General features: G+C 32.9%; 1 protein-coding gene across 2 annotated transcripts in view; it reads right to left on the bottom strand.

Moving 5' to 3' along the window:
• Window positions 1-14,217, bottom strand: part of NUP58 (nucleoporin 58) — a 47,046-nt gene that overhangs the window by 19,928 nt on the left and 12,901 nt on the right. For both annotated transcript variants that reach the window (XM_035302374.3, XM_002748931.6), the window contains exons 6-12: window positions 13,731-13,841; window positions 9,899-9,923; window positions 8,580-8,645; window positions 8,084-8,258; window positions 4,063-4,142; window positions 2,108-2,226; window positions 1,558-1,640 (exon numbers count right to left, since the gene is read on the bottom strand). In XM_035302374.3, coding sequence (XP_035158265.2) covers window positions 1,558-1,640; window positions 2,108-2,226; window positions 4,063-4,142; window positions 8,084-8,258; window positions 8,580-8,645; window positions 9,899-9,923; window positions 13,731-13,841 — 659 coding nt within the window. The remainder of the gene's footprint in view (window positions 1-1,557; window positions 1,641-2,107; window positions 2,227-4,062; window positions 4,143-8,083; window positions 8,259-8,579; window positions 8,646-9,898; window positions 9,924-13,730; window positions 13,842-14,217) is intronic.

Raw genomic sequence — 14,217 nt, 5'->3', positions numbered from 1 at the left:
TTTTTAAAAAAAAGTACATATTTACACATGGCATTTGCTCTAAAATACTTCAAGAGGGAAAAAAGCATTTCCTGTGGAGCATTGATAAAACAAGTTCGGCAGGGTTTTGATAATGATTGAAGTTAGGTAATCATTCCTGGGCATTCATTATAATGATACCCTACTTTTGTGTATATTTGAAAGATTTCATAATAAAGAAAAAAATTCTGCACAATGGACTTCAAAGTGCCATACATTAATTTTTTTAATTAAAAAATTAAAGTAACAATTATTTTAGACTAATAAAATTTTCAAAAAATCTGATAAAATTCCTCCTTTAGAACAAAATTAAAAATTTGGGTTAGTTTTAAATCTCCTAAAGCAAAAGGTCTAAATGCACTACCATTTCAAAAATGGTGTAATTTAAATGGTTAACTTAAAAAAAATTGTTACTATGCATCAGATCAAAATAAAAATGAAAATACTGATAATCTCAATTAAACTCTATTCTACACAGTTGACAATTTATCTAGACTCAGGTTTGGCCGCTTGAATTTTAAAGGTTTTTTTTGAACCACATATACTCTGAGAAAGAATTTAATTACATTTGCTCAGTTAGAAAAGATGTACTTACATTTAACATTTCACTTATATTTTTAAAACTAACATTTTATATTTTAAAACTAACATTATATTATATGGGAGTCAGAATATTCAGGCTGGGTGCAGTGGCTCATATCTGTAATCCCAGCATTTTGGGAGGTCAAGGCCAGTGGATTGCCTGAGCTTAGTAGTTCAAGACCAGCCTGTGCAACATGGCAAAACCCTGTCTCTACTAAATATACGAAAAATTAGCCAGGTGTGGTGACACATGCCTGCAGTCCCAGCTACTCAGGAGGCTGAGGCATGAGAATCACTTAAACCCGGGAGGCAGAGGTTGCAGTGAGCCGAGATCATGCCAGCATGGGCAACAGAGCAAGACTCTGTCTCAAAAAAAAAAGAGAGAGAGAGAGAGTCAAAATACTCAATGATAAATCATTTTATTTACATTATTTAATAAACACAAACAGTTCCCTGTATTTATTTAGAAGGGAGAAATGTAAGCAAGTTTTAAATGCAGTAGCCAAAACATTTAAAACACACTAAAATTAAGGTAGTACAAAATGATTTTGCTACTAAGAATACTCATTTTCTACAGTGCTATTTATAGTGGTAAAAGAAACCACTTAAATATCCAGTAGACAATAGGTTAAACAATGTACAAACATACAACAAACTCCTATGTTAACTACTAAAAATGATATTCAGGAAATATGTGTAATAACATAGAAAGTTATTCACAATACACTGCTAAAAAAAGCTGTAATAACAGACTATACAGGGTACTTGGATATTTTTTAAAAGAACAGATATTGCCAATTGTTATGTCTGAATATGTTATAGATTACAATAGTTTTCATCTTTTCACTTATATGTAATTTTAGCTATTTCTGTACCAAGCACGGACACATTTGTCCCAAGATGAACAAATACTTGGGTATAGATATCCAGGTAGATAAATGGGCAATGAAAACTTACCTTTACATTTTCATGAATAGACTGAAGTTGTGCTGCTAAAGCTACAAAGGTTTGATAAATTTTCTGCATAGCCATTGACAAATCTATAAAAGAAAATTACATTATCACCCAAATATACATATACATATACATATATATATATATATATATATATATAGAGAGAGAGAGAGAGAGAGAGAGAGAGAGAGCACAATTTAATTTTTCTATTTGAGTCCAATTTTTGGCATAGTTAATACATAAAAGAAAAAACCTTTATTGGAGTTCTCATGGCCAGCGAACAACATATAGAGTAGTAGACCGAAAGAAGAATGTCTTCAACAGTAATCTGGGCGGAGGAAGGCCCTAAGATTTCTGCCCTTGTTACCACAGTAACAATTCATATAATAAAGCATATTATATTTATAGAGAATAAAGGACTAATAAATGATTTTTAAGGAAATTTTCTTAGAGCAGCTACCAGTAGTTATCCAGAATACCTATTATATAATCACAGTTTAATCTATCGCCTACAAACAAAAGTTCAAAAAAATTACCATAGTAAGCATGTTACCTTGAGGGGTTATATGTGAATTATTTGCTTGAGTGGCAAGATGGTTTTCTAGTTCTTCAATCTGTTGTCTGTATTGCTGAAGCTGTACCTCAAATTGCTGAACCAAGATTCTGAAGTAGCTTTAAAAAACATTTAAAAAGTCAGATCAAATTTTTTTTTTAATTTGGAGTGACAAATCCAAATTAAGGAATATTCTGCAATAGCTTAGTCTGCAGAAGTATCACAGTTATCCAAGGAAAGGAAGGACTGAATAATAGTGATTGGAAGAGATTAAGGAGAAATTACAAATGCAATGTTAATCCCAAATAAGATGCTGAAACAGAAGTACATTAGTGGAAAAACTGGTTGAATTGCAGTAAGCTTAGTAGTTTAGTTAATAATATTGTAACAATTTTAGTTTCCTGTTCTTGGTAATTATACTATAGTTATATAACATGTTAACATTAGGGGAAGCAGAGGAAATGATAAAAATAATTTCTCTGTACTGCTATTTTGCAAATTTTCTGTAAAGTCAAAATAAATTTAAAATAAAGTAGAAAAGTCTATCAACCAGATTCCAGAATTAAGAATTTATAGTTATCAATGAAATTTATAATCTGAGAACACTATAGTATACTACAGAAAGCACATATAATTACTGCTACTCTTCTAATAAATTTACCCAGAGTGCTAGCTAGATAAAAAGGGATCTTGAATAGTAGACAAAGGAATCGGAATGATTTTCAGTTAAAAAAAAGAAAAAAAAGGCAACCATGAAAGCTTTTTGCAAAATTGGCTCTGATAGCAGTATTCAGAACAAAACAGGGGGATAAAACAGCAGATAAAAGTCCAGTGAGGAAGCACATCCCATGCCAATCTGAATAAGAGGAATATCGTGGTCATTATGAATTTCCTGATTTTGAGAAATGTTAAGTATGAGAATATCCTTATTTTTAAGAAATATCCACTGAAGTACTTTAGTATAGTGAACATTATTTCTGCCAATAACCCAAACTGTTTGGGGGGAGTAATGTATATATACACATAGAATGTAAGGAACAAAAATACGGTAAAAATGTTAATATGTAGGAAATCAGAATGAAAGGTATACAGGAATTTTTGGTTCTTTTCTGACTAAAATTATAATAAAAAACTAAAAGAATGAAATAAGTAAGGGTCCAGGCGTGGTGGCCCATATCTGTAATCCCACCACTTTAGGAGGCCGAGGCAGGAGTTATCACTTTATCCAAGGAGTCTGTGACCAGATCAAGCAACACTGAGAAATGGCATCTCTACAAATGAACTAATTAATTAATTAATACTGAGGGACCAGGAATCAAACAGACCTCCATCATTCAACTCACTTTTGCATACCTCAGTTTCTTTATTGCTAAAACTGAACAACAGCTACTGAGGTCTTATGAAATATGAAGAGGTAAAGCATATATACTCCTAAGCACACTGCATGGCAAATAGTAATCATATAACAAACATTAGTTACTATTATGTTTATCAACATGAAGAAGATAAAAAGAGAGACAAGATATATTTCTCATGTATGGAAACCAGATGTATATACAAACTGAGTGATGTGATTACAGGGTGGTTTTATCTTCTCCTCACCTACATTTTCTAATTTTTCTTCCAGAACATTTATTACCTATGTAACTGAATGATGGTAATTTTCCATTATCAGCAAAATTAAATAAAATGGAATAGACCCTGTAAATAATATATACATGAAATGTAAATGCATAATAGTGAAAAGCTCAGATCTTAGCCTTCACTTACCCTGCAGAATGGTGTTAATGGAGATAAATCTTTTTAGGGTAATTATGTAAAAAAAATCCATGTAAAGTGCTTATTAGCTCAGCCTTTCCATACAGTATACTAAAAATATTTAGTTTATAAACTATTATTATTGTTCTGTTTTCTTAAAGTGAGAAACATTTGTTTTTAAAAATCCAGCAACTTACTCAGCAGGAGCTGCATATTCATGTTGAAGTCCAGGTGGTGTCTTCTGGGTTCTTAAAGCTATTTCAGCATTCTTTAACTCCTAACATACCAGAGGTTAAAAAAAAAAAGCCAGTTAAGGGTTAGATTAAAAATACCATACTAAAGAAAATATACAGTCTCTGGACGGAAACTTCAAACAATGCCATCCTTGGAGGTTCATACTATAAGAACATATTATGGACAAAGCTTGCTTTACGAGTTGCTAAAACCTCTTTCAAGGGCAGACAAATTACAGTTTTAACAAACTTTATGATAAAATTATAAAAAGCTGTGAATCTATTTTTTAAACTATGGATTTCTGTAAGATTCATGAAGTAAATTCATCTACAGTGAAAAGATTATATTACTTCTTAAAATCTCTTTTCTTAAAAAAGGTTTGACGAAATGCTAACGAGAATAAATAGCTTAGAGAGGGAAAAAAAATCTTTAATATACAAATGCAGAAAACACTTTTTTTAAAAGCAGGTAGTAATGGTGAGGCTGATGCAGGTATAATTAACATTTGGTTGCTTGCTATGTACCAAGCACTATGCCAAAGGCTATTTCTCAATAACAACACTATAATGTAGGTAATGTTTCTCTTTTTATAGATGAAGAAATGAATTTACAAAGACATTATGTAACTTGCCCAATACCATGTTGCTAGAAGACCAGAGAACTGGATCTAGGCACCCCAATATTTTAAAACTTACACACTCAACCATTCTTACATTGCTTTCTACGATTCCAGTCAATTGTTGTCCAAGATTAGCATTCTGTTTACCCCCTTACATTCCACATTCCTATCATTTCACTACATTTTAGATCTCTATTTAAGTATTCTTTATTTCACAGAGTTAACTGTGAAATAAATATCTTAACTTTATATTCCTTGTAGCAACATCTCTCCCTCATTAAACTGCCAAGCTGCTAGGTCTATGATGGTTTTTTCCTACTTCCTTTTCACTCAACTCAGGCTTCCATACCACCCTACTCCAATACAAATACATGTGTGGATGATTCAAGACTCTGACCCCTGCTATCTCTGTAAGCACTTATTCTTGCCAGGCCCAGATTCTTATAATACAAAACTGCTTACAGATCTTCAGACATGCCCATACCTTCATTCATGATACTTCCCTCTTTTTAAGACTCAGTGTAAAGGTATTCTACATGGACAAACGCTAAGTGTCCACTTGAGGCCTCTGTGCCCCTACAAAACCTGTTACCTGGATCATATCACCTGATGGATTTAACTCTCCCTAGTCTAAATCTTGATCCCTAATGCCTGTTGAAGTACCTGGCACACAACAGATGTTTTAAAAATGTTAATTGAATGACTGGAAAGCTGAACAAAGGAATTTAACTTCAATAAACCATGTGGACCTCCCCCCAAAAGAAGAACTAGCCATCCTATTTTAATTTAAACTCAAGTTACTTACTAAAAATGAGGTATATAAAAGACTTTGCCTTCCATAAGAGTCTGGTCTACCTCAACTCTAACTGCAGAACTGCTTATATTTCCCAGAAAGGCTTTCTTTGAAGAAAAGCCTTTAGGGTTACATAAGATTGATACTTCATAGAGGACTCAGAACATTTTTTTTAAAATTAGTAATTCACTAGACTCTTAGTAGAGTATTAGTTCCCATCTACTAGAAATTAGAGTAATTTTAGATCAATTTTTTTTTCTTATTTCATTTTTTTTCTTATTTCCTTTTTGTTCTTCCTCTTTGAACTGATGAGCACAAAACAAAAATCTTTTTTTAAAATGTAATTTTATTTTTTAAATTCCAGGGTACATGTGCAGGAATGTGCAGGTTACATAGGTAAACGTGTGCCATGGTGGTTTGCTGCACCTGCCAACTCATCACCTAGGTATGAAGCCCAGCATACATTCGCTATACAATTCCTGAAATTCAGCTCAGATGATTCTTCCTTAAGGAAACTTTGACGCCCATGTCTTATTCCTTTGCCACCTTTATGCTTTTCTCAAGCTTTTATTATTCTATTCACCCTCCTAGATTTTGAGTACCTTTGGAGTTGTCTTCTTATCTCTAAAAGACTATTAACATGCCCACTATGAATGCTACTCCACAAACAGTGGTGAGTGGAATCATTCAGTTTTAGAATTAAAATGGGTCCCATTATAGCATTCATTTCTTTTTCAAGTTTGCCTCCTCCATTATTTTCCTCTAATGACATATTCTATATAACTTTATATAATTTCATATATGTCACATAATTTCATGTAATGTTTAATCACAGTCTAAACATTCTCCAATATAAAAACATAACTAACTCTATTACCTAGAAAGGACATACATGGATTAGGAAGATTAAGTGGAAAGGAAACATGGGGCAATACAAGTTGAGTATACCATATCCAAAAAGCTTGGGACCACCAAGTGTTTTCGATTTTGGAATTTTTCTGATTCTGGAATATCTGCATACATAAAATGAGGCATCTTGGGAACAGAACACAAGTTTAAACACAAAATTCATTTATGTCTCTGATATACATAGCCTGAAAGTAACTATACAATTTTAATAATTTTGTACGTGAAACAAAGTTTTAACTGTAACCCATCCCATGAGGTCTGGTGTGGGATTTTTCACTTGTAGCATCATGTTAGCACTCAAAAAATTCTGTATTTTGGAGCATTTCAGATTTTGAATTAGGGACGCTCAACCTGTATTATATTCGTATTTAACCAAATAAACATGTTAGGAGACCAGGAAATCTGAGAATAGACAATAAAGTCTTTGAAATCCCTTTAACCATTACAGTTATTAAAAAGATCACAAGGTATTCTCCAATAGTGGATTTAAAGACCCAAAAGCACCTTTAAGAATTTTACTTAAAATACTAACACTTCATTTGTGAAGATCCCAGCCCTCTGAGAAATCCACATTAAAAAAGCAAATCTCACATGATGTTCATTAGCAGATCAGGGACAACTTTACAGAAAGATTTCTAGACTGTTATGATGCGATCAAGTATATTCTGTAATTATGATAAATAAAACACAAATCACCTATCATGATCCTTTCCCACTGATGTAGAAAAAGACTACATATTATATTTAATATGTATTGTACATTATATCATAAGAAGAAAAAACAAGTAGATACTGGTGACAGATAACATTAGCCACATTACTATTTTTGTTTATTTTTATTTTTTTGAGAGAGTTTTGCTCTTGTTGCCCAGGCTGGAGTGCAATGCACAGTCTCAACTCATTGCAATCTCCACCTCCCGGGTTCAAGTGACTCGCCTGCCTCAGCCTCCCGAGTAGCTGGGATTACAGGGATGCACCACCACACCTGGCTAATTTTTGTATTTTTAACAGAGACAGAGTTTCACCATGTTGGTGAGGCTGGTCTCAAACCCCTGACCTCAGGCGACCCATCCGCCTTGGCCTCCCAAAATGCTGGGATTACAGGCGTGAGCCACTGTGCCCAGTCTACTATTTGTATTAACTAAGATTTAACCATGATTTGCAAATCACCACTCAAATTTAATATCCACACAGCATGATACAATTTTTACTTAATAACTGACAGATTTAAAAAAAAATTATTTTCTGACTAGCTGTGTTTCATCTTATATAATAGACAAATTTAGCCAGCAACCACTCTTATGAAACCTAGTTAGTTAAGAGAATAAGCTCTGGAGTTGGATTACCAGGGTCTGAATCTAGGCCCTTCAATTTACTAACAAAGCTCTGTGCTTGTTTTCTTATTTATATAATGAGGATAATAATACCTACCTTGTAGGGCCTTGTCAGAAATCCATTTTAACAGATACAAATTGCTTAGGATACTGTCTTGTATACAGAAAATACCTAATGAAAATTCATTATTAAAGTATATGAGCTATCCTGTTTTCTACCAGTATGTCTGTATCAAAGTTTGTAACTTAAAAAAAAAAAACCCGTATTTCCATTTTGGGAAACAAAACAAAACAAAACCCTATGATAAAAATGACCTAATTTACTTTACCTGAGCAGTTTCTATTTTCAATTTGTCAATGTTGAGAGTGTTTCTCTGTAGTCCATTGGCAGCCAAGGACAGGAGCTGCTTCAGAGCTTTAATATCTTCTTGTACCTTAAGCATTGCTTTTGAAGACATTCTACTAATTTCTTCTTGAACTTGTTTCTGCTCCTTGACAAATTTCCTAAAAAGTATATATTTAAAACTGAGTTTTTAAAAATATACCTTTGATTTCCTACAGAAAAAAAAAAAGTATACTTAAAACAGTCCAAGTTTTAAGAAACAAAACGAAAAATTCATTTACAATTCACATACATTTTTACAGAATGGCAGTTAAAGAATTTTAATTCCTGTCATTCTGCTTTCTGATTTCTAAAAGCATTAACATTTTAACCCAAGTTAAGAGATGCTCCTCTAGAATGCAATTTTAGAAGGAAGGCAATGCTCATGTTAAGTATTCTACAATTCTTCAAGTGTTATATATCTAATTACATTTGACACTCACTGGAGATTTTCAACATCCTGGCAGATGACAGGAGGTAGATTTTCATCCTTCAGAGCTTTACTATCCCTAAGAAAAATGTAAAAACTGTATTAAGATCACCAAGGTTTTAGAAAGTTGACAGCTGAGTTTTAATAGAGTATTAGGGTATTAAGATACAAGAAAATATAGCAAAGAATCACTTATAGCTTCTTTGGATGATTTCAAAGTTTTTTATAAAAAAAATTTTTTAACAGAATCTATAAAATAACGTTAACTCATCTGACATGTAGATTTCTTATCTAAGAAGATTAGCATCTATTAAAAACATACTTAAAAGCAACTGACTAAATGTTAACAAAAAAAATCAGAAAATACTACAAATTGGGTAAGATGTTAAACTAAGTTCCCTCTGGCTTAGATTCTGACTGACAATTTGTTCAGTTCCAAAATACTAATGTATTCATTAAAGGAAGTCTACAAAACTTATGAGATGCTCAAAATACTTTTGAAAAATAACTTCAATTACTTCAACATGCATTAGAATGAAAAAATAAGACCTACACAGAGCTTACAGAATCATAAATATTTAATGAGGACAAGAACAAGTGAAATTTGGTATACTGCAAAGGAATCATGAATCAGACTTCATAACCCTTAAGCAGATCTTTCTCTCTAATCTTCTTCATTTAAACAGTAAGCTAAAATATAAACAAGATGTTTCTAAGGAGTGAATTTTATCATTTATTTACGAACACTTTAATATAGTACAAATAATGTGAGAAAATATAATTGGTAATAAGAAGAATGACCATCGTTAAACATATACATGATGTATATGGAGACTCCTCTCTTCATTGAAAACACCAGGGCATAAAATGAGACTGGCACAATAATTCTCTCTCACACACACACACACACACAAAATGTATGTGTGTATATGTATATATGTGTGTGCATATACATGTACGTGTGTGTTTTGTGTGTGTGCGTGTGTGTGTGTATAAAATGCTCCAAAAGTAAAGTTCCAGGAGTTGTTCAATATTTAATAGGCTAAAGAAAGAAATACACACATTTGTATTTATTTGTATTATTTAGGGAAATACCAAACACCTTTCTAGAAAGAGTTTTAAATTTTCTTAAAGACTAAAAGCTAAAGATTTGACCTTTCATTATCTTTCCAGAACATGTATATTATTTTACTTTTAACAAAGACTGTTAAAAAAAAACTTTTTCTTCCTAAACATATATGATTCTACTACTTCCAATTATACCATCTGCCTACAATTTAATAAGTTAAACTCTTTAATTAAAATGTCTTAAGGGTAAATTTGTAAACTTACTCTGGTCTTGTTCCTGTTTTATCACCTAGAAAATTCAAGAAGCTTATGTAAAAAAAAACAGGTAATTTAACAACATACTCCAAATACAAGTTTTAAATTAACACAAATTAAAGTATAAATATAAACTGTTAAGCATTTCTTTGCTTGCCTCTTAAACATCATGTGATGTCATGACTCGTCATGAACTCAGAAGAACAGCATGTACTTTCAAGGTCAACAATCTTCCTTTCTCAACCATCTTCCATGAAAAATATCCTGTATGGATAATTTATGTTGTTGCCTACCAGTTTAACTCCTGATAACTTTACCTGACACTTTTTAAGCCCCTATCAATATAGAATACTATGTCAGATTACCCAAACTTTTCCAATCTGACAATCCCTTAAAACAATGATCCCAGTTTACCTTCCTATCTGCCACAAATCCGTTCTTTATCACACCCTCACAACAACGGACATAGTTTTTTTTAAAAACTTTTGCCAGTCATGTAGTTGAAAAATGTCACTTCATAATAATTCTTAGTTGTATTTCTTACAGTATTGGTGAAGAAAACCATTTTCTTCAAATGCTCATGAGACAAGCATATTTCTGGTTTTGTGAACTATTTGTAATCTGCACAATTTTCTTGAGGTATTTTTATTAATAAGAGCTATTTCAATATTAAGTATATTAATTATTTGTTTCATTTACATAATTTCATGTGTCTATTTCTAAAGTTAGACTCTTGTAAGATATATCTCAATTTCAGAAATGTTAAAATGTGTAAAAATAAGCACTTAAAAATCAAGCATTTTGGGCAGAGTGCTTGAGCCCAAGAGTTGGAGACCAGCCTGGGCAACAGGGTAAAACCTTATCCCTACAAAACTTTTTTTTTCTTTTGAGATGGAGACTCACTCCATCACCCAGGCAGAAGTGCAGTGGCACGATCTCAGCTCACTGTAACCACTGTTGCCCAGGTTCAAGCAATTCTCCCGCCTCAGCTTCCCAAGTAGCTAAGATACAAGCGTCTGCCACTGCACCCAGTTAATTTTTGTATTTTTAGAAGATGGGGTTTCACCACCTTGGCCAGGTTGGTCTTGATCTCCTGACCTCATGATCCACCTGCCTCAGCCTCCCAAAGTGTTGGGATTACAGACATAAGCCACCGTACCTGGCCCAAATTTTTTTTAAAACTTAGCTAGGTATAGTGCTGTGTACCTGTGGTCCCAGCTACTTGGGAGGCTAAAGTAGGAGGATCACTTGAGCCAGGGAGATGGAGGTTGCAGTGAGGTGAGATCACCACTGCACTCCAGCCTAGGTGACAGTGCAAGGCTCTGTATCCCCCAATCCACAAAAAATCAGGCATTTCTTTCCTCAATTACCTTTTACCTCTGCACATGGGTTTTACTTTTTTACCTCTTTCATCTAACTGTAATTTATGTTTCCATGTTTTGTATTTCACTGATTTTAAGATTACTTTTTCATATTTTAGTATCTCTGAAATTGTCATCTTCTATAGACTATGTCTTAAATTTTATGAGACATAGAAATAAAAACAGGAATTTTATGTTCTTCCAAATAATTCACCAACTTTTAAATTGACTAGTATGTTATTTCTTTGATATGACATTTTGTTGTATTTTATAAATACTTATATACACACAAACGTATATAAAAAACTTGAGCCTGTTTCTACCATGAATCCCTGATTACCACGGACCCCCAATTAGACTACCTAGCTTTGCCTCAGTAATACACATAGACCACTACAAAAGCTTCCTAACAGTTTTCCATTCTATTCTTGCCTTCCTGAATGCTATTTTCCATATGGCTGTCAGAATGCTCTTAATTCTAAAATACAAATCTCATCAAATCCCTTTAATAGAACCAAATTGCCTGAGGTATTAATATAATGACAAAACTCAACATGGCAAACAAGGCCTCCATAACTTCTAGAACCTCATCTTTCTGCTCTATGGCTAATCTGGCCTTTACAATTTCTTCAAAAGGTCCTTCTCATCTCTAGGCTCACTCAATGCTGTCCCCTCTTCACTGAACGCTATTTTTTGCTACTCTCCATCTGGTTAAATCCCACACTAGTACTGCAGGGTCCAGGCTAAATGACATAGCTTACTAGAAAAAGAGAAATCATTTGGATTAAAAAAAAAAAAAAAAAAAGAAGAATCCCTTGATATGAGCAATAGATAAAAGGAAACAAGAATGTAGTAATCAGAGATCCATGGTAGAAACAGGCCCAAGTTTTTTATACACATTTGTGTATACATATTCATAAAATTTAATGTCATATTTAAAACATTTATTCCATTTATTCTATATATTTTCCTTGCTCAACTCTATCTTAGGTACACTATAAAAGCAGGAAGATGTGGGGAGGGGCAGAGGAGGGAAGATTAATTTCTTACATTTATTTATTTTACTCTTCTGACTCAGCCTGCTCTTTGACATGGAGCCTAAAAACAAGTATAATAAAGAAGTACTCTCAGGCTTAAAATAAAAGTAATAACAATGGTACCAGGCTATTCCACTTGAGTAATAAATAAGCTGCTAAAGCTACTTTTCTCACTGTGGAGTTGCTACAGAGAAAACTAAGTAAAAACAAACTCTGTTTAGAAATTAGCCAGTTTTCATTGAAAGAGATACTGAACTTTGTAAAAAGTTTACAAAGATTTTACTAACTTTTAAAATAGTAATTCACCTTGAAATAGTATCTCCTTATAATAAAATCCATGTCCAGTTTTAAAAAAAAATACAGCGACACGGACACTATTTCATACCTTCATCCATTTATCTCATTCTTCAGAGAAGTTCAGTATGTATGTGTATACCCTAGCATATCTAGTATATACGGTATATATTCTAGTGAAACATGCTTTCGTCAGAAGCAGAAGAGATAGTACAAAACAAAGCAACACACAGAACGATAAAAACATTTTCAAAATGAATTTGGATTAGCAAATTTTTAAAACCAATATTCAATGTGGCAGGGGCAGAGCAAGAAAGTTGTTTTCATACTGGTTAGGGGGTAAAACTGGTAAAATCTTTTTGGAAAGGCAATGGCATAATCTATATACTAAGGCTCCAAAATATCCCTCTCTTCAAGCCAATGATCCAATTTCTAGGTATTTTCCCCAAGAAATAACCAAAAATATAAACAAACATTGATAATAAAAGGAGACACCTGTGTGTCTGGCTCTGCTAAGGTTTTACAAATAGTATCCTCAAACCATTTAACAGATACAGAAAATTAAAGCACATAGGATACTTCAATAAGGTCACAGAGCTCACAAAGCAGATGGCCCAGGATCTGAACCCAGGCAATTCTCCTCCAGAGTAGACATTCTTAAACTACTACATTATTTTGCCTTTTTAGATAAAGATGCCCAATTTTTTACATCTCAGAGTAGAACATCTGGAAATAAACATCTAACAAGAGAACAATGGTTGACTAAATTATGATCCATCCATAAAACTGATATTAAGCAGCATTAAAATATTTAAAAAGAATTACCGACACTGACAAACGCTTCTGATATGTTACATAAGAACACACTACAAAACAATACTGCATATGTATCATAATCCCAATTTAAAAATACATATTCATATACACATTAAGATAGCTATATAAGACATATGCACATACAAATCTGTTAGCTACAAAAATAAAACCTTATATGCACAACACACACAAAATGTGTGAACTATTTGTGAAATATTAATGCAAACAAATTTAAAAGTAAAAACTATTACTACTGAATATATGATCTTCCACACAAAGGAATTTTGAGCAACCCAGACTGTCAGAATGTAAAATTACAATAGCATTACTTACTCTTTTTATCTGAGGAGCTACTAAAATCTATGCCACCAAGGCCTTCACTGCCTGCAGCTGAAGTAGCTGCTGTAGTTCCCAAAGTCAAGCCTAAAGCATTCTGTCCTAGTCCTATAAATAAATCAAACACCACTTATAAATTTCATTGAAAGACTACAACAATTTCCCCCTATTGATCAAAGGACTCTAATACTAATTTTAAAGTCAGATTCCAGATTTTCTTCATATTTGATTTAGGGAAATAAGTCTACCGCATGTTTTGGCCAAAGACTGATAACCTTTCTTGAATTGAATGGTGTATGTAGTTTGGATGATGTGATTTTTCATTATTACAAGGGCCATAAAGTGTAACAATTCAATATATGTAGGCACTCAACCTTTGTCATAAAGGGGTTTTGTTACAGAGGGCTTTTAAACCCTCTCTACAAAAGCAGTTTCAGTTGGTGTATTTTCAAGTGAATACATCTTGTCTTCCAATCACACTTTG

The sequence above is a fragment of the Callithrix jacchus genome, chromosome 5 (assembly GCF_049354715.1).
Source record: "Callithrix jacchus isolate 240 chromosome 5, calJac240_pri, whole genome shotgun sequence".
NCBI lineage: Eukaryota > Metazoa > Chordata > Mammalia > Primates > Cebidae > Callithrix > Callithrix jacchus.
This window is presented reverse-complemented; position numbering and strand designations above follow the sequence as displayed.